At 34.0% G+C, this 18,091-nt stretch overlaps 2 protein-coding genes and 1 non-coding gene across 3 annotated transcripts; all 3 read left to right on the top strand.

Moving 5' to 3' along the window:
• Positions 1-5,730: 5,730 nt before the first annotated feature.
• Positions 5,731-8,308, top strand: LOC113778206 (L-ascorbate oxidase-like). Its single transcript, XM_027323524.1, has 5 exons — positions 5,731-6,140; positions 6,239-6,331; positions 6,544-6,750; positions 6,886-7,062; positions 7,161-8,308. The coding sequence occupies exons 1-5, from the start codon at positions 5,832-5,834 to the stop codon at positions 8,124-8,126; spliced, it is 1,752 nt and encodes a 583-aa protein (XP_027179325.1). The 5' UTR covers positions 5,731-5,831; the 3' UTR covers positions 8,127-8,308.
• Positions 8,309-11,728: 3,420 nt separating this feature from the next.
• On the top strand, positions 11,729-11,831 carry LOC113778915. The gene has a single exon (XR_003469380.1). It is a non-coding gene; the product is annotated as a U6 spliceosomal RNA (small nuclear RNA).
• A 3,066-nt stretch (positions 11,832-14,897) lies between these two features.
• Positions 14,898-17,118, top strand: LOC113776749 (L-ascorbate oxidase-like). The gene is made up of 5 exons (XM_027321811.1): positions 14,898-15,191; positions 15,306-15,398; positions 15,498-15,710; positions 15,797-15,976; positions 16,147-17,118. Exons 1-5 carry the CDS (start codon positions 14,898-14,900, stop codon positions 17,101-17,103), a joined length of 1,737 nt encoding a protein of 578 aa, XP_027177612.1. The 3' UTR covers positions 17,104-17,118.
• The last annotated feature ends 973 nt before the right edge of the window (positions 17,119-18,091 follow it).

Raw genomic sequence — 18,091 nt, 5'->3', positions numbered from 1 at the left:
ATTCATATTATTTCAACTGTTTTTTCATTTCACATACATCACTTCATAAAAAATGTCACAGTAATTATTCTAAATGATATTTCAAATAATATTTCAGGAATTTCCTTTTTACCAAAAATATCTTTTCTAGCTCCTAGTGGATAGTTATACTGGCTCGTTGTCTTTTTTCTTTGATGGAGTCGAGTCTGCTGAACACAAAATTAGAACTTGGCTTCATATAACATATAGGCTAATATTGCTGAAATAATAGGAGTACATCTCATGGATCGATCATGTAGATTAGAAGTTATCTTTGAATGATCACGCCAGTCTGCCTCCATTTTCTAATTAAACACACAAACAATCTAGATTATAGGTTGTTTTTATTAAGAACAATCTCATACAAGATTATCTTCGTTTTAAGCAGTAGCCCAAATCTTTGAAATAATCAATTCATGCTTACTCTTCAGTCTTCACCAGGGATGCAAGTACCGAAGGAGAACAATTGTTAATATTAAGAGTGTCACAGAAGAGGGTTTGCCCAGAAACACATGTATAACCGCTGCAGGTGGAATCCAAAGCAGTGATACAAGGAATTCCACACTGATCATCAACTGTCTGAAGTAATCTTCTTGAGATGCCTGTCACCATTTTCGCTTCCATCCCTTTTAGAGTTGGCAGTGATAACACATTAATAACTGCAATTTAATACTATTTAACAAAATTTGGTTAGATGAACAAGTAATCCTTTTATATATTTTCCTCCTTTTTGATCCTAAGGCAAAGTTTTTTCCCTTTTTAGATGAACAGGTGTGTTTTGATTGAAAATAAGAAAAAATGTTTGGCCAACTAGTTCCAAGTATAAGCACTCGTTAAAGGGGTTAATTTTTTTTTTTATTATAAAAGTCAAGTTGATTGGCAAATGTTTCTATATGCAGGAGGAATAAATATGAATGTGTGCATTCGCATTGTAAGTTAAGTGTAACTGGACATCCGTTATAAAAATCTAAAAAAAAAGTATAAAACTTTGGTAGTAATATAATATATGCGAGATAAACAAATATTAAAAAGATAAAATAAAGTCGGAAATGTACTTAATTAAGGAATAATCCCATCAAGAAAATCCAATCTAGTGTTGTGTACATGAGAAAGAGAGAGGCTTACAAATTGGAAGGATGAAGAGGGTGACTACAAGAATGGATTTGATTGAAACCTTCCCCATCTAGCATGCAACACTATTGGTGATGATGAGCAGCAGGAATTTTTTGAATATTGCATGAAGTTATTCTACGTCGACTGGATTTATAGGAAATGAACTCGAACGTAACACTGCTACGCCTAACAGGCATGGTAGATAAACCCAAACTTTGCCAAATGTACTCATTTTCGAAAGACAATACAAGAATTAAATGTTTCCACAGCCTGCCAAGACTTTGTCAAGTCAACAATGCATACTAGTGCTTAAAACAACTAGTTCCTGAGATATCTTTCTCACATTTTAGAAGTACAAGGAGCAATATTGACAGCCATGTTTTGGCAAAAGGTTGGTAAAGCTTTCTCGTTCATCAACTGGCTGAAGAATGCATATGAAGGCAATTGCCTAACAAGTGAATGTTTTTTCCCTTGACATAGAATTATTGCCTTTTGAAAGGTTAGACACAGAGAAAGAAAAACAACGTCCACAACAAACCATATATTTCTGTCATTATGGGGAGGTATGGAGAAAATGAAAATTCAAAATACACCTCGTAATAAATTTGTAATTTTAGAGTATCGATTTGCATATACCCTTTTAAGCTTCTTGTACTACTACGTATTTTGCCTGTCATATATGCTTATCATTTTAGCTAATATATAAAACAAAGATGTGTAAAAAGTTAAAAAGGGTGTAAATATTGCCATTACCTTTATCTATATATTCATGGTTGGACGCCTCCACGTAGTGCTTAATAAGAAACTGTTTGTAGCTAAATTATCCTAAATTAAAAGACTACTGCTCAAAATTACTGTTAAGAGAGAGTTTCATGTTAATATTTTGAAAGGACGAAGTTGATTTCGAAAAGTGTAAAAATATAAAAAGGGAAATAATATGAATATATGTATTCATATATTACTAAGTTTAATGTAATTTGGATGTACTAATGAATACTTACTGATACAGATTATAAAAATCCTCAGAAAAAAGGGTTCTATCAGTTTACTTTAGTTGAGTCTATTTGGAACTCTTTGATTAATAAAAGCACGTCTATTTGGAATTCTTCAAAATAATACAAAATATATTACCAACTGCCTCCAATCTCATTCCCTCCTCATGCATTAGAAGCCATCTTCTTTGGTGGTTCTATATTTTCCTCTTACAACATTATATTGTAGGGTTGGTGTGAATAGTTCGTCAAATCATCAGCATTGCGTAAAAATTGATCTGTAACGAAAAAAAAAATGCAATTTCATTTCCTAACTGTGGCCCCTGTACCACATTGTAGGGTTCACATGATCTGATTTGTGTCTTTGTTTTCTTTTGTTTTGTCATTTTGAATACACTTTTATGATGAACGAAATACATGATTGGGTTGAAACAAAAATAATGAAGCAGATCTGAGTAATATCTAAAATGTGGCCGGTGTCGTTTGAGTGTGATTGGATTATAGATAAAAGTCATTGGCTTTCTAATGTCGTTAAAAGGATGCAATTCAAGCTTTACATAAGTAGCTAGATTAATTTTCCACGTACGTATAAATATGGAATTTTATTCCACGAAGTACACGGGTTAGAATGCACTCATAGGAGGTAGCCAAATTACCTATTTTGGGTTGATTGAGAAGTGAGTAATAGTACATAAAAAGTTATTAAATGACTTATTTAGTTATATCACATTAAAAAAAAAAATTCTCAAGCATATAAATACATATATATTTTTAATAGCGTGTCAATTAGTGAGTGTAAATCAACCATTAAGGTCGGTCCAGTGACTAGAGGAGGTTTTTTAGAATTCTTTTCATTGTCAGGTTCAGGGTTCAAATTTTGTGCTTGACGGTTGGGGGTAAAAAAGACAGGGGAGAGTGAGAAGTTAGAAAACATGGAAATCATTGCAAAGTGATAATAATTATAATAAAAATCTCAGAATTGTTAATTGCATGGCTATGATTTATAAATTCGTCAGTCCAAAGTAATTTAAACCGTGTAAGATTATGATGGGAAGCACATGATTTATTATTACTATAATTATATATAAATGAAATAGAGGAAATCGTGATACACGATTGTACATAAAACAAAAGAATTTTGTTTGCATTGTAGCTTTCATATTTGTTGTTAACTTTTGTCGGTCAACAATTTGGAAAAGTGCATTATTATGGTCTAAAATCACGTGGAACATGATTTTTTTTTTTGAATTTTTCTCCAATATTTGCTAGTCCTTTTACTTATTAAGCACAAGCAAAGCGAATAACACAGGAACAAGAACTATTATAATACTATAATTTAAGAGGATAGGGTGGGTCAGCTGAATACCTAGTCCAGGAGTGTAGATCCTTTCCAATAATTGTGCATCATTAACATAATATCTCTAGGACTTCATTGGGTAGCTCGGCTGGTTCCGGTGGCCTGTCTTTACAGCAATGTTTCAGGTTCGACACCCACTTGCTATCGTTGCTGGGCATCTTTGGGACGAGCTTTGCTCAGTCTGGGGGGATTAGTCCGGATGATTCCGAAATACCCCTCCAGACCGTAAAAAAAAAAAACATAATATCACCAGAAATTTATTTAACGAGTGGCCGGGAGAAGACAGAGGTAAAGCAGGATTAAGTTACAGGGATAATTTCACAAACCTTTGCTAAGATTTCTGATAGTTGCGCTGACCTACCTTGAGGTTTTAAAAATTTTAGAAACCTCCCCTATCATAAAATTGAGTCCTAATGCTTAACATCATGCCAGTGAAATGACTGTAGTAACCTTATATCCTACAAGGTATTTGGCAATTATGTATAGACTTAATCAATTAAATCAGTAATTAATTGAATAAATAGAAATAATCGCAATTTAGAACTAAAAAGAATTCTAATTTGCCATGAGAAAAGGGTGACAATTCTAAATAATCATAGTTTGGAGCTAAAAAAATTTCTAAACTATGATTACAACTGCAATATTTGATCAACCCATTTCTAGGGTTTGAAAAGGCCATATTTTATTATTCTAGTTAGTGGTTGAAACTAGTTTTCTTACTATATTTTTAATGATTTTACTCTAATTCTTGAATCTAAACTCTCTAGAATTTGCTCTCCAATTATTTTTTGCTAATATTATATAAGCATTCCTGAAAGTGGCTGTTACAAAGAGCCGTACAAATAGTTGTAGAAGTTTGAAGTTGATGCTTTGCATTTGTAGCATTTGCACTTTAAATCTCCTAGCTAAATTTTGGCTTTGTTTAAATAAAAATTGATGCTTTTATACTAGATTAACTAACTAATGTAGCATGTGAGGGACAATTCTAAAATCATATTATCTTCTCTCTCTCGGATCCATTTTCAATTTTTTTTTGAATTGGACTTGACTTGTTACAAGCTAACCTGTTGTAGGGTAGGTTTCTAAATTTTTAAAACCTTGAAGGAGGCCAATGCAATTGTTAGAAACATCAGGGGAGGTTACTGCAATTATCCCTAAGTTATGACTTGTAATATAAGTTGTAACTTATAAAGTGTAATTTTACGGATTAGTAAAGTTAGATTTTAAAAAAAAAAAAAAAAAGCTTGTGAAGTCACTTCTATTACTTTCTTTTCTTGGTAATTAATAAGGCTGTACTGGGCCAAAAGAAAATGCGTGTGGCTTATTGAATCTTTATATTTAAACTTCAAAAAGTGACTGCAAAATTTAAAATTCCAAAGCTATAAAATCATATATATAGTTGTTTCCTTTCTTATAGTCGGAATCATGATCATATCAAAACTAGTTTAAAAGCAACTATTTTAGGGTATATTATTTAGAAAAACTCCTAAATTGATTTTTTTTTTTTTTGGGAAAAGTTTACCTGCTTTCTTGTATTATGATTTGTTCAGTTTTTCCAATCAATTCCCTACAATGATCGAAGTTAATCCCAGAGTTTCATTTAATAAATACTGCTTGTTCTGACATTTTCTTACGAAAGTAAGAATTTTTGGCAAATAAACCTAACTCCCCACAGTAACTCCAAAAGCCGGTAACTTTTGGAGTCCTGTGAGGGACTTCTAAACCTAAAGCTTGTTCTGAGTTTTGTAGAATCAACTAGTTACAGTTTCTTAAAAGGCAACGTCCTGGTAATAACTTGTCATACTAGTAATAGACCAATTATTGTATATGGCATATTTATTAGGCATAGACTTGCTTAATACACCCATTTTAAAAGCATATACATCTTATTGTATGTGAAAAAAGCATTAGATTTGAGAGATCAATAAAAAAAAATTAGGGCATGTAGTTTAGTTAACCTAGAATAAAATCAAGTGTATAGTTTTTCAACATTCTTATTCTCCATTGGCAAAATGTCAATGCAAGTTATTTTCTACACCAGATTTTCAGCTTTTATGATTCTGTGGGATTTGTACATCTTATATATCATTCCGATAGACTGCTAAATGCATGTGAAACACATTTGGTAGATGAGATAAGATTCAAGCAAGAACTGATTCTATGGTCTGGACACAGTACTGATACTATGTCTATATATAGAGCAATCCAAAAACATGTGAAAGCCAAGCTGCTTAAGATCAAGGAAACGAATAACTATTCTTTCTTGCCTGAACAGCTTCTGTTGCATTAGACCACGACCTTCAGAAACTGGTTTTATACCTAGTCTGAGTTAAGCCAGTCGAAGCTTAACGATGGGAAACATGGTTAAGCCTTTCCTGCAGGGACGAAGGCTCCTTGAAACATTTTTGGTTTTGTGTCTGTTGGTTTACGTCATGGATCTTCCATCAGCAGCTAAGGCTGCAGGCAAAGTCAATAAACATGTATGGGATGTGAGATACAATTACGTGTCTCCAGATTGCTATAAGAAGCTGGCTATTACGATCAATGGATTGGTTCCTGGACCAACCATCCATGCAGTCGAAGGGGAAACAGTTGTCGTGCAGGTTACAAATAGTTTGGTAACTGAAAATGTTGCCATTCATTGGCATGGAATTAGACAGGTCAGTATAATACTATCTTATCCATTCATTAGCTGATGATCTGGCATACGGTAAAATTTGTCATTGGCAGCATACCAACAACTGTTTTCTGGTTGCAGATTGGAACACCTTGGTCTGATGGAACAGAATCTGTCACACAGTGTGCAATCCAACCAGGGGATACCTTTGTATACCAGTTTGTTGTAGATAAAGTAAGCTTCTTTTTCCTTATAATTTTAGTGGAAGAAATGATTGAAAAAATGGACATTAAGGACATTGGTTAGACTGCCACTTTACAGCAATTTAATCAATGTCTGATCAGTTTTATCTTAGTATGACATCTTTTTGTGGAATCAAGTTTTCTTTGCACTATTTAGTGGTAAGTTTTGAAGTTATATGTTTTTCTCTTTTACTTCTTTTGCAGGCTGGAACATATATGTATCACGCACACTATGGTATGCAACTAGGAGATGGGATTTATGGCATGATTCGTGTGAAGGCTGCCCATAAAGAACCCTTTGCCTATTCATCTGAGCATGAAATCCTTCTAAGTGATTGGTACCACAAGAATGCATACGAGCATGCTATTGACCTCTCTTCAGAGCCCTTTGTTTGGGTTGGGGAACCTAATGTAAGATGATGAAGTATACAATTCATCTTGCTTCTGAAATATAGTAAAAACATAATTACTTGCAACTATATATGAGGGCTACATGTATTTAGATTGTCTGTAAGCTAATGATTTTCTATTGATGTTGTGTTCCAGTCAGTTCTCATACAAGGAAGAGCATTTGCTTGCAATGAACCAGGAACTGAAGCTGGCCAATGTAAAGAACCAAATCGAAAATGTTCACCTTTTTCATTGAACGTAAGGCCTGGCAGGACAATCCGACTAAGGATTGGAAGCTTGACTGCTTTATCAACATTGAGCTTTGAAATTGAGGTAATTAACCTTGAATATGTCGTTGCATAAGAATCAACTCTCCGCATATTTCATTGGTTCTGTTTCTTTGATTCATATAGATTTTTCTCATAATGCAGGATCATGAAATGACTGTTGTTGAAGCAGATGGTAACTATGTGGAGCCATTTAAGGTCAAACATCTGTATCTCTACTCGGGTGAAACATATTCAGTCCTAATCAAAACTTCCCCAAAAAAGGATCGTTCGAGAAACTATTGGATGGTTGCGAAAGTAGTCAGCCGCGAAAGCAGCACCCCAAGTGGATTAGCCATCTTAAACTACAATTTCAATCCTCCTTTGGCTCTACCTCCCACTGATCCACCTGTAGGACCTCATTGGAACGACACTTCAGATCGAATTGATCAAAGCGTAGCAGTCAAAGCTCACCATGCTTATCTTAACCCTCCTCCAAAGAAATCAGACAGGACTATTATTCTGCTCAATACACAAAATAAAATAGATGGAAAAGTCCGCTGGTCGCTCAACAATGTCTCCCTGAACCTACCCCATACGCCATATTTGATTGCCCTGAAGGAGAACTTATCCTATGTTTTGGATCACAAAATGCCTCCAGATAGCTATGATGTTGAAAACTATGATATCCATAGCGTTCCCAAGAATACTGAGGCTCACCCCAGTACCGGTGGATTGTATAGATTGAAGTTCAACTCAATTGTGGATGTCATTTTGCAGAATGCAAATACAATGACACCTAATGTTAGTGAGACTCATCCATGGCATCTTCATGGCCATGATTTTTGGGTGCTGGGATATGGCAGGGGAAAGTTTAACATGGCAACCGACACGGCTAGTTACAACCTGGGAAATCCAATCATGAAGAATTCAGTGCCTCTTCATCCTTATGGATGGACTGCATTGAGATTTAGAGCTGATAATCCAGGGGTTTGGGCTTTCCATTGCCATATTGAGTTTCATTTCTTCTTGGGAATGGCTGTGGTTTTTGAAGAAGGGATTGATCAAGTTGGAGAATTGCCTGATTCTATTATGGGATGTGGTGAAACTAAACCATTTGTTAAGCCATGATTATTCTAGCTTCCATAGGCAGAATAAATAAAGACAAACAGTATTAGTATTGGCACGGCACAAATATATCCTAGCCCTTTGGAAATTTCTTTTAAATTAACAACCATGCCCTTCACTAGTCAGAGATTGGGTTCATTTTGAAAATGATAAATTTATCATTTTATGAATAATTTGCTGTGGAACTAAAATAGGTGTTCTGGTATTATAATTAGTCATTAACAAATGACGTACTAAAATAGGTACTCTGGCAATATAACTAGTCATCTATGTTTTTTGTGTTCTAACTAGATCTATAAATCAAACCAAGCAACTTGGTAGTTGGTTTGAACTTGACTCGAATCAGACTCGTTCAACAATCCAAACCCGAACATGATTTCAAGTTCAAAAATGTTAATGAACCAATCACAATCTTATGTTGTCCAATTCGATATATTCAGGAACAAGCAAATAAATTTCATAAAAATATACATTTAGTTTTCTTCCTTAACGCTACTTATTTCCTTCCAGTATATTGCTTATCTTCTAAAATAGCAACCATATAATACTCTTGTCTTTTGAATAGGTATAATTGATTTTTATCACATTCCTGATTCATCATAATAGATTTCTTGAATATTAGAGAGCAAAAATTAAGAGGAAAAAAGCAACGAATTGGAGTGAAAATCTCTATATAATACAAAATAAAATTTCAAGTCAAGCCAAACTTTGATTGTATGTACTTAAGTTCGATATTTTAACATGCCAAATCAAACTTTCTATAAACATACATATGAATTTTTATGTAACATTTTGGACGAATAAATAACATATTAGTACTTACAAAACTAATGATTGTACATTTGTACTTAGAAAAATGGGTGAACCAATGATCTACAACACATTTGGTCATCTTTGGGTTTTTGAGCTTACAAGATTTGGGCCTTGAGAAATTAGTTGGGCTACAAAATTGTAACAAATTTTAACTTCCATATCCTACGTACAGATAATATTCTGGATTCTTTTATGGCCAATAATGAACTACTTGCTTCTGATTTAAATTAAGGTATGTCTAATAGATTTTACTGGGAACTCGTTAAGATATACTTTAGTTGTTATAATTTTTAAAAAATAAGATTGATGAGAAAAAGAATATAGAGACAACAGAAGATTGTAAGTAATTATTAGCGTGTATATACACATGATAGGTTAGATGGAATTTAAGTATGTTAACTATGATCCATTGGACATCCGTGAGAAAAAAAAAACCTTTAAAATTATACAATGGAGAAAGAGGAAAAAGGACCTGTCATTTTAGGAAAGAAGAAAAAAGAATCTGCATTCTTCTGCAAGCAAACATGAAAATGGAGGATACTAATTAAGCATATATAGAAACGAAATCACTCAAAGGACAAACAAATATACACTAGTTTCAACTGGATTTTAACTGAAGAACCCAATTAGTCGAAATATATTTTAAACTTATGTAAAAGTTCTATTATCGATTCTGATTAACAGTAACCAAACTGTAAAACAAATTGATTGATCGAACGAGTCAAGTTCATCTATAACTAATTGAACACTAATCAAAGGAGACATAGTCCTTGTTTGTTGTCGATTGGTTTAGATTTGACAAGATCTATTTATAGAAATTGATTATAAAGAATAATCAAAATCAATAAAAGTTACTCGTTAAGTAATTATAAATTTTAGGTTTTTTGGTCATTTAAAAATTTTATAATTACAATACAAAAATAACCGAGAACATTTTAATCCACTACTTCTCCCAAGGCCTTCTGCATTTTGTGGCACATTCATCCAAATATTGAACCATATACTAAGAAGAAAAGACTTGGAAATAAAAAAAAAAAAGTAAATAACTATATAAAGCCCAGTCAACGCAATCCTCAACTTGCACCAAGAAGCTACAGTTCACAAGAATACTAGTAAACTGACGAAGAATGCATGCTTAGAAGTTAGAAATTGTCTTAAAATATTTTAGGTCTTTGCCCTCGTTCAGGGACTCGTTCCATTTTTAGATCTCATCCACCAAGTTTTGTGCTGAATGGTGGAATAAATTAAGTACAATCGACGAATATGGCCGTTGGCTTGCTTTAAAGTTTGAACGTGGTGGTTAGAAGTACTTAACACTCAAACTGCATTGAACCACTTAATTAACTTGTTTATTTAATTTGCATGTGTTTTGTTTTTGTTAATACGTATTAACACATAATTAGGCTGCAAAAAAAAATCTTGTTGGTCAATGACAAATCACGTGCAGCAAGAACACCACGAATTTACACAAAAAATTTTTTTTTTTTTTTATAACTTGGTACCCACTAATTTTTATTTAATTTTTTTTTGTTTGGGATTTAGGTACAACCCAAATGGCCTGTGGTTAGTGTTAACTAAATCTAAATGACATCCCTCTGTCTGAATAGGAGCTATTACTAGATTACTTGATGCTATCAGTAATATTTCTTGATCCCCCGCCTGCATTCCAGGTGCCTTAGTGCACCATTTGTCAGTTTCTTGGTTTCACTTTCAAGAGGGTGCCTTAACTACGCCCATTTGATTCATTCCCAGCCCCCTTCCCTTAGCATAGGACGAGTTGTAATTGTTGTATTCGAAAAAAAATAGTTCTTGATCAAGAAACTTAGGTCCGTTTGGATTGCGATTTTTCTCAGAAAAATTATTATATTTTCCGTGAACACATTTTTCTACCACCTTTTTACCTCACATATATCAAATTGTTGTAGTAATTTTTCTATAAAAAAATCCAGAAAAATGCAATTCAAACGGGGCTAATTGGTAGTAAATGAAGGGAATCCTGACTTGGTTTTGGTGTTCACGATCAAGTCAACGTCAACCCTTTAAAACTAGAGGTTTTACCATTCAACGAGACAAAATGGCACATGTGGACAGCTTGATTAGTAAGTCTCCCGTGGGACCTTCAAAAGTTGCCGGCTTTTGAGGGTTCTCACAGGACTTAGGCTTGTCAAAATATCGTAAAAGTCTCTGGATTTTGGTAAAAAGACATCAGCCTTGAAACTTGGGAGTTGGGGTCTCATTAGATCTTAGCAGCTGGCTCCCCTGTGGAGGTTGATATCCCATATCGGGGTTTGGGGGGTTTGGGGTAGAGTAGATAAGTCTCCTGTGAGACCTTCAAAAGTTGCCGGCTTTTGAGGGTTCTCACGGGACTTGGGTTTGTCAAAATATCGTAAAAGTCTTTGGGCTTTGGTAAAAAGACAGCTTGATTAGGCCCTTTCAAAGAAAGGAAAACGAAAGACAATTTCTGAGAGATTGAGATTAATTATAGTTTGTCGTAATAAGCTGTTACAAAGTCATTGTTGACTTGAAGATCGTTCTTATCCGTAAATTGATGAACACGTAATAAACTACTTTTACACCACGAACTCCACAGCTTACGCAAGGGTGCTGACGTTAAATTGTGTACGCACTCACGTTGGAATTAATTGTATTCTTTGTCGTGTTATTTTTGGACAAAAATGATTTAAGTAGTTCATTAATGAAATTGGGTACAACCAATCCACAATTCTTGCATCTTTGGTGGTGGCATGATTGTATTTTAAATTAGATAGGTTACAAGGCAAACAAAGCCTTGTATCCCTTCGGGGACATCCAATAAAATTGAAACGACACAGAAAAGATTAGCATAGCCCTTGTGTAAGGGTGACACGGACAAATCAAGAAATGGTTGAAATTAAAAAAAAAAAACTTTGCATGGCTTGTGATTATGCGCGTATAATCCCTTACTTACAAAGTAAAATAAAAAAGTTAAAGTACTAATAACCACCAAATAAAACCGTTATAGAGATGTTGATGGCATAAGGCTTGTGTTTAATATCCATAATTGAGTGCTTATGGAATGGTGCTTGCAACCTGCCACGGAATGAAAAATTTTAGTTGATGTTTTGAAAAGGTAAGTAGCTTGTTGTGGATTGCCATTGATGAAGTCATTGAACATTAGAATCTATTTCAGCACTTCGTTTGTAAATGACAGGATACCTTCGCAGCACTAACAAGGTAATGAAATATGTTGAAAAGGAAATGGATTAATGGGATCAACTAAAACTTATATCAATTATCATGAAAACGCGTATGAACATTTAAAAATTGATCAGATTTTTCGAGGTCAATTGAATTCTCAAACTGTTAGGTAAACCCTACGTAAGACCTTAGTCTTAGTCAATGATGGATCAAGAATTAAAAGAAACGGTTAATTATAAAAACTCCCCTTAAGGTATATCAATTTTTTGCATTTTGCCTCCTAACATTGATTTGTTAGGAAACGGTTATTTTTTCTCATTTTATCTCCTGAACCGTCAATTGACTCTAATGTTGTGTAATAGTAATGTCAAAAAGATATTTATACATTTAATAGTTAAATGTAGTAATCCCCGTAACTTATTTTGCACTTTATCACTTAACAGCATTTTTTTTTCGAATTTGTTTGTTTGTCACTATAATTGTTAGTGAACTCCAATATTTTATAACATCCAGAACAAATAATGTTTAAAAAATTAATATCCCTAACGTAGTAATAAAAAAATAAAATATTTATAGGTATAGTGCTAATTAAATTTTATCCCATAATTATATTGTTTTTTTAGATTCAGAGAAATATATTGTTAATTTCACGTAACAATAGGAAAAAATAACAAAAATTGTTATTGAAAAATTAATATGTGAAATTATTAGTAAAAGTCTAAAAATGCTCGAATATTGTCAGTTCCTCTTTACGAATGTGCATATGGTTGCATTTTCTTTTAATAGCCAGATATTTTCTTTATTTGGCCCTATACATTTTATTGTTGGTAATACTTAAAAACTAGAGAAAATGGTTGATTTGGGATTCAAAGTTTTTGGGGTCATTTTTATAATACAGCATGATTAAATGGTATTAAAAATTGTTTGGATTGCTAAATTTTTCTAAAAATTTTTTTTGTTGCATCATAAGCATGTTCTCAATCATTCTTTTATTTTTTTTCAACCATCTTTTTATTTTACAAACATCAAATCACAAAAAGTATTACAGTATTATTCTAAAATTTTTTTTCAAATAATCTTCAATCCAAACAAACCCAATCGATAGACCTTTAATAATATTTTTATAGTTTATTTTTCACTAATAATTTTTGTTTTTTCCCTTTATCTGCAAAATGAGCGGGATATTTTTCCTCCATTTAAAAACCTGTAATTATGGAGTAATATTTAACAAGGCCTATATTCATAGATATACAGTAATTTTCATTATTATGTTAGGGATGCTGCTATTTTTAAATATTAGCCGTCTTGAGTGGTTTTAGGGACAGACAGACAAATCAAGAGAAAAATGATAGTGAAGTAAACCCCTAAAGGGATTTATTGAAGTAAACCCCTAAGGGTATAATTGTCATTTTGATATTTTCATTATGCGGGATTAGAGTTGACTAACGATTTAGGGAATAAAGTGAAAAAAAATGACGTTAGAAGGTAAAGTGTAAAACTGATTAAACTTAAGGAAAGCTTTTGTAATTAACCCTAAAAGAAATTGTAGAGCTCACATAGGGTTCACATGTCAGGCCTACATGTTGTGTCTAGTATTGACTAAGAATAAGGTTGATCCTATAAGCCCCTAACCTTCGTTTGGTAAATAAGAATAGGCTGAAATGGAAAGGACTTCCAATTTATCCATTCAATTCTCGCGTTTGATATAGATGTTTTAAAAATTCGAAAGTCCTCTTTCCTTAGAACGTTCATTCCAACTATTTCCTAAAAATGCATTCCTTATAAAAAATTTAAGGAAGGTCCTCTCGAACATCATCTCGATCTAAATAGAATGTCAAGATAATCCTTATGCATCTTTTTAGTGAATCACCAAATCTTAGGATATTTGTTAATTTAATTAATAAATGACTGTAACTTCTTTATAATAAACAATTCTATCTGTGTTTAAAATTAATAATTTTTTTCCATTCTTTGCTAACAACCAAAACCTTTAAGATAATCTTTTTTTTCATATTTCTATTATTAATTGATTTTGCTGATAAATTGCCTTATCAACGTACAAATACATGCAATCATCTGCCTCTTTGTTTTTACTTTACTCTCCAACTTAGCCATTTGTCTACAATTTTATGAACCACAACAAGGCCTTTGATCACAATGCCTTGAAGGCACACAAAACGGTATTTTCTGGAGCAAGCAGAATCTTTACCATTTAAAATGAAGGATTTTGTTCTGACCTCCCTTAAACATGGCCTAGAATATGAAGATGTAGTAAACCGTCTAGATTTTTCTTCTTCTTTTTATTTTTTGGTAAGAATAAAATAGAAATTCGCTGTCAGGAGGTGACTATTCGTGAAGAGTAACACTTCCAGATAGAATTCCCCCGGAGTAAAAGCCAAGAAATATGATTACATATGATTATATTACCGAGTTATAACCTGAAAAAGTCAATCAGTTAACATATTCCACCTGGTAATCCTATCTCACTTATAAACTGAGATTGACTGATAGTATCTGCAGAGGAAATTGGAGTGCTACTTCGTTTTTCTGAACAGATGGAACCTTTTTCATGGTCGCCTCAAGCAAATCAGCAACCTGGCAGATTAGTATCAGCTATCAAGTCTGAACTCCCTTTCTCTATATATATGTTCTTCTTGATCATCTCAAGAAATCAGCAAAAAAAAACTTCAGCTTGGGAAAAGACCTGCAGTCCCAAGTAACTTTTCCTTAATCAAGACATTAGAACTTAAGAGGCTGCTTAAACTTGCTCAGGAGATCAAAGACATGGCTGAACTTCTCCAATGCAGAAGTTTAGCTAAAAACTTGGCTGGATTGTGCCTCCTTTTGTGTTTAGCAGCTATAGCAGTCCCTTCTGTTGAAGCTAAAGTTCGATATCATAAATGGGAGGTGAAATATCAGTATAAGTCTCCCGATTGCTACCAGAAACTGGTAATTACCATCAATGGAAGAAGTCCAGGACCAACCATCAATGCTCAGCAAGGTGACACAGTTATTGTTGAGATCAGAAACAGCTTGCTACTGGAGGATGTTGCTATCCATTGGCATGGAATCCGACAGGTAATTAAGAGCATTATGATATATTTATCTTCACTTTGTTCCTTTGAATGTACTGGATTCTTGATGTAAGTATGTAGCTAGATGTTAATATCTATTTTTGTTGATTGGTTGCAGCATGGAACACCTTGGGCTGATGGAACAGAAGGGGTCACCCAATGTCCAATTATTCCAGGAGATACGTTTACATACAAATTCGTAGTAGATAAAGTAAGTCCAACAGTTGACATAGTTTCTTTACTTGATTACAACATACTACACTTGCCATAAAGTTTATCCGAATTTTAAGATAGGTAACTGTTATTGCAGCCTGGAACATTTTTGTATCATGCACATTATGGTATGCAAAGAGGAGCAGGGCTATATGGATTAATTAAGGTCTCACTTCCTGCTGGAGAGTCTGAGCCATTTTCTTATGACTATGATCGCAGCATCATCCTTACTGACTGGTACCACAAGAGTACTTATGAACAAATGACTGGGCTCAATTCAATACCCTTTGTTTGGGTTGGGGAACCTCAGGTAATCTTTTGCTTAAATCTACTGCTAGTTTTGATCAGTTTATGTTCAAATGCTCTAGGCTAATGGTCTCACTCCAATATTTTCAGTCAATTTTGATACAAGGGAGAGGGAAATTTAACTGTAGTACACCAGGGACTGAAGCTGATCTTTGCAATGCAACAAATCCAGAGTGTTCCCCTTTCTCATTGACAGTTGTTCCTGGCAAAACATACAGGCTGAGGATCGGAAGCTTGACCGGTCTTTCAGCCTTGAGTTTTGAAATAGAGGTACAAATTACTATAGTTTCTTGCAAATTTTCCTCTATCAAGAATTTTTAAAGTACCCCTTCGCATGCTTAACCAGCTGGACCAAAATTTTTAATTTCCAAAAGCTTATCCCCAGAATAAACAATCAAAGCTGAGTCAGGCGATACTAATTTATGGATTCTTTAATGCAGGGTCACAATATGACTATTGTTGAAGCTGATGGCCACAATGTCGAGCCGTTTGTCGTTCAAAATCTTTTCATCTACTCTGGAGAGACATACTCCGTTCTAATCAAGGCTGATCAAGACCCTTTGCGAAATTATTGGGCTAGTGCACATATTGTTAGCAGAAATAGCAATACTACAAATGGATTAGGCATCATCAATTACTATCCAAATCATCCCAAAAGAAATCCCCCCACGAGTCCCCTGGTTGGACCTCGATGGAACGATACAGCTCCCAGAATTGCTCAAAGTCAAGCAATCAAAGCTCTCAAAGGCTACATCCATACCCCTCCACAGACAACAGATAGAGTAATTGTTATGCTCAATACACAAAACAAGATAGATGGTCATGTCCGTTGGTCTGTCAACAATGTCTCATTTGGCCTTCCTGATACACCTTACCTCATAGCCCTTAAACAAAATTTTCTACATGCTTTCGAGCAAACCCCTCCTCCAGAAGGATACGATGCTGCCAACTACGACATCTATAGTGTTGCCAAGAATGTAAATGCTACGACAAGCAACTCGATTTATCGGCTCAAGTTCAACTCGACAGTTGATGTAATCTTGCAGAATGCAAACACAATGAATGTGAATAACAGTGAAACACATCCTTGGCATCTTCACGGGCATGATTTTTGGGTCCTGGGCTATGGTATAGGCAAGTTTAACATCTCAACTGATCCCAAGAAGTACAACCTTGTCAATCCGATAATGAAGAATACAGTGCCTGTTCATCCTTATGGCTGGACTGCATTGAGATTCAGAGCTGATAATCCAGGTGTTTGGCTATTCCATTGCCATATTGAAGCTCATTTCTTCCAGGGCATGGGAGTGGTATTTGAAGAAGGGGTGGAGAAGGTAGGAAGATTGCCCACATCTATAATGGGATGCGGTGAAACAAAACGCTTTTTCAAGCCGTAGAGAAATAAAAGAAATACAAGCTGAAGATATGTAGCACAAAAGATTCAAGCCGCTTTGTCTTGTATGTAGCACAAAAGATTCTTGAAATCCCTTTTTTTTTTTTAAATGTTTTCCCGGTATCTATAAGTGTGTTTGGATTATAAATTCTTTGAGATAATTTTGTTAAAAAATATTGTAGCACTTTTTTGATATGATATATGTGAGATAAAAGGTGATTACAAAATGTGTTGATAATGCAAGCAAATCAGTATGTGTAAATAAAATGTAAATAAAGTGGAATAATTTGATCAGCATTTGCCTTGAAGGACAGTTTCCCAATGCTTTTTAACTTCAAAAACTGTTTGATTCTTTAGCCAAAATTCTCTCTTTCTTTGCGCAAATAAAACTTTGATTAAGCTAATAAAGTGGTTAATCAAATCAAGTTAGTCAAATACTGTATTTTATTCCCTCCTCCCCTCTAATTTAGGGAGGTTTTTCCTTGTTAAGTTCTGGATAATTTTCTCCTAGGCACCATTTTCACAACGAATCTTTCATCCCATCGTGCTACTCTCTATCCCATTTTCATTATATTATGATTTTCTTTCATAAACATTATATTTTAACTCCTTTTGGTTTCTTAATTAAGATCCAATAACTATTAAAAAATAGTAAAAAAATAAAAAAATAAAAGAAAGTCGTGAAAAAGAATAAAAAGGGAGTGAATAAACGAAAAATAGTAAGGGCAATTTTGTCTTAAAATATTAAATATGGAGGCAAAATGCTTATTTAATGAGTTCAGAAGGGGTAAAATGTAACCAAGGTAAGGTTCAAGGGGTTTGGTGCATTTAACCCTTAGGCATGAGTCAATGGAGCTTCCCTGCATGATAGGCAACTGCCTGCATGGAGCTTTCCTGGTCGTGACCTGTGATGCTAACACATGAATAAAGCCTTCCTTTAGGCATAAGTCAATGGAGAATCTTCTACCTCATCGAGTCTTCTTGTTTGTTCT

The sequence above is a fragment of the Coffea eugenioides genome, chromosome 7 (assembly GCF_003713205.1).
Source record: "Coffea eugenioides isolate CCC68of chromosome 7, Ceug_1.0, whole genome shotgun sequence".
Classification (NCBI taxonomy): Eukaryota; Viridiplantae; Streptophyta; class Magnoliopsida; order Gentianales; family Rubiaceae; genus Coffea; species Coffea eugenioides.
Note: the sequence above shows the minus strand (reverse complement) of the source record. Positions and strands in the feature narration are given on the sequence as shown.

Excerpts from the sequence above, each read along its gene's own strand:
- LOC113778206 (XM_027323524.1), top strand. The coding sequence starts at position 5,832 with ATGGGAAACATGGTTAAGCCTTTCCTGCAGGGACGAAGGCTCCTTGAA. Across the intron at positions 6,141-6,238 it reads ATTGGCATGGAATTAGACAG|ATTGGAACACCTTGGTCTGA; the intron begins GTCAGTATAATA and ends TTCTGGTTGCAG. Across the intron at positions 7,063-7,160 it reads CATTGAGCTTTGAAATTGAG|GATCATGAAATGACTGTTGT; the intron begins GTAATTAACCTT and ends CTCATAATGCAG.
- LOC113776749 (XM_027321811.1), top strand. The coding sequence starts at position 14,898 with ATGGCTGAACTTCTCCAATGCAGAAGTTTAGCTAAAAACTTGGCTGGA. Across the intron at positions 15,192-15,305 it reads ATTGGCATGGAATCCGACAG|CATGGAACACCTTGGGCTGA; the intron begins GTAATTAAGAGC and ends GATTGGTTGCAG. Across the intron at positions 15,977-16,146 it reads CCTTGAGTTTTGAAATAGAG|GGTCACAATATGACTATTGT; the intron begins GTACAAATTACT and ends TCTTTAATGCAG.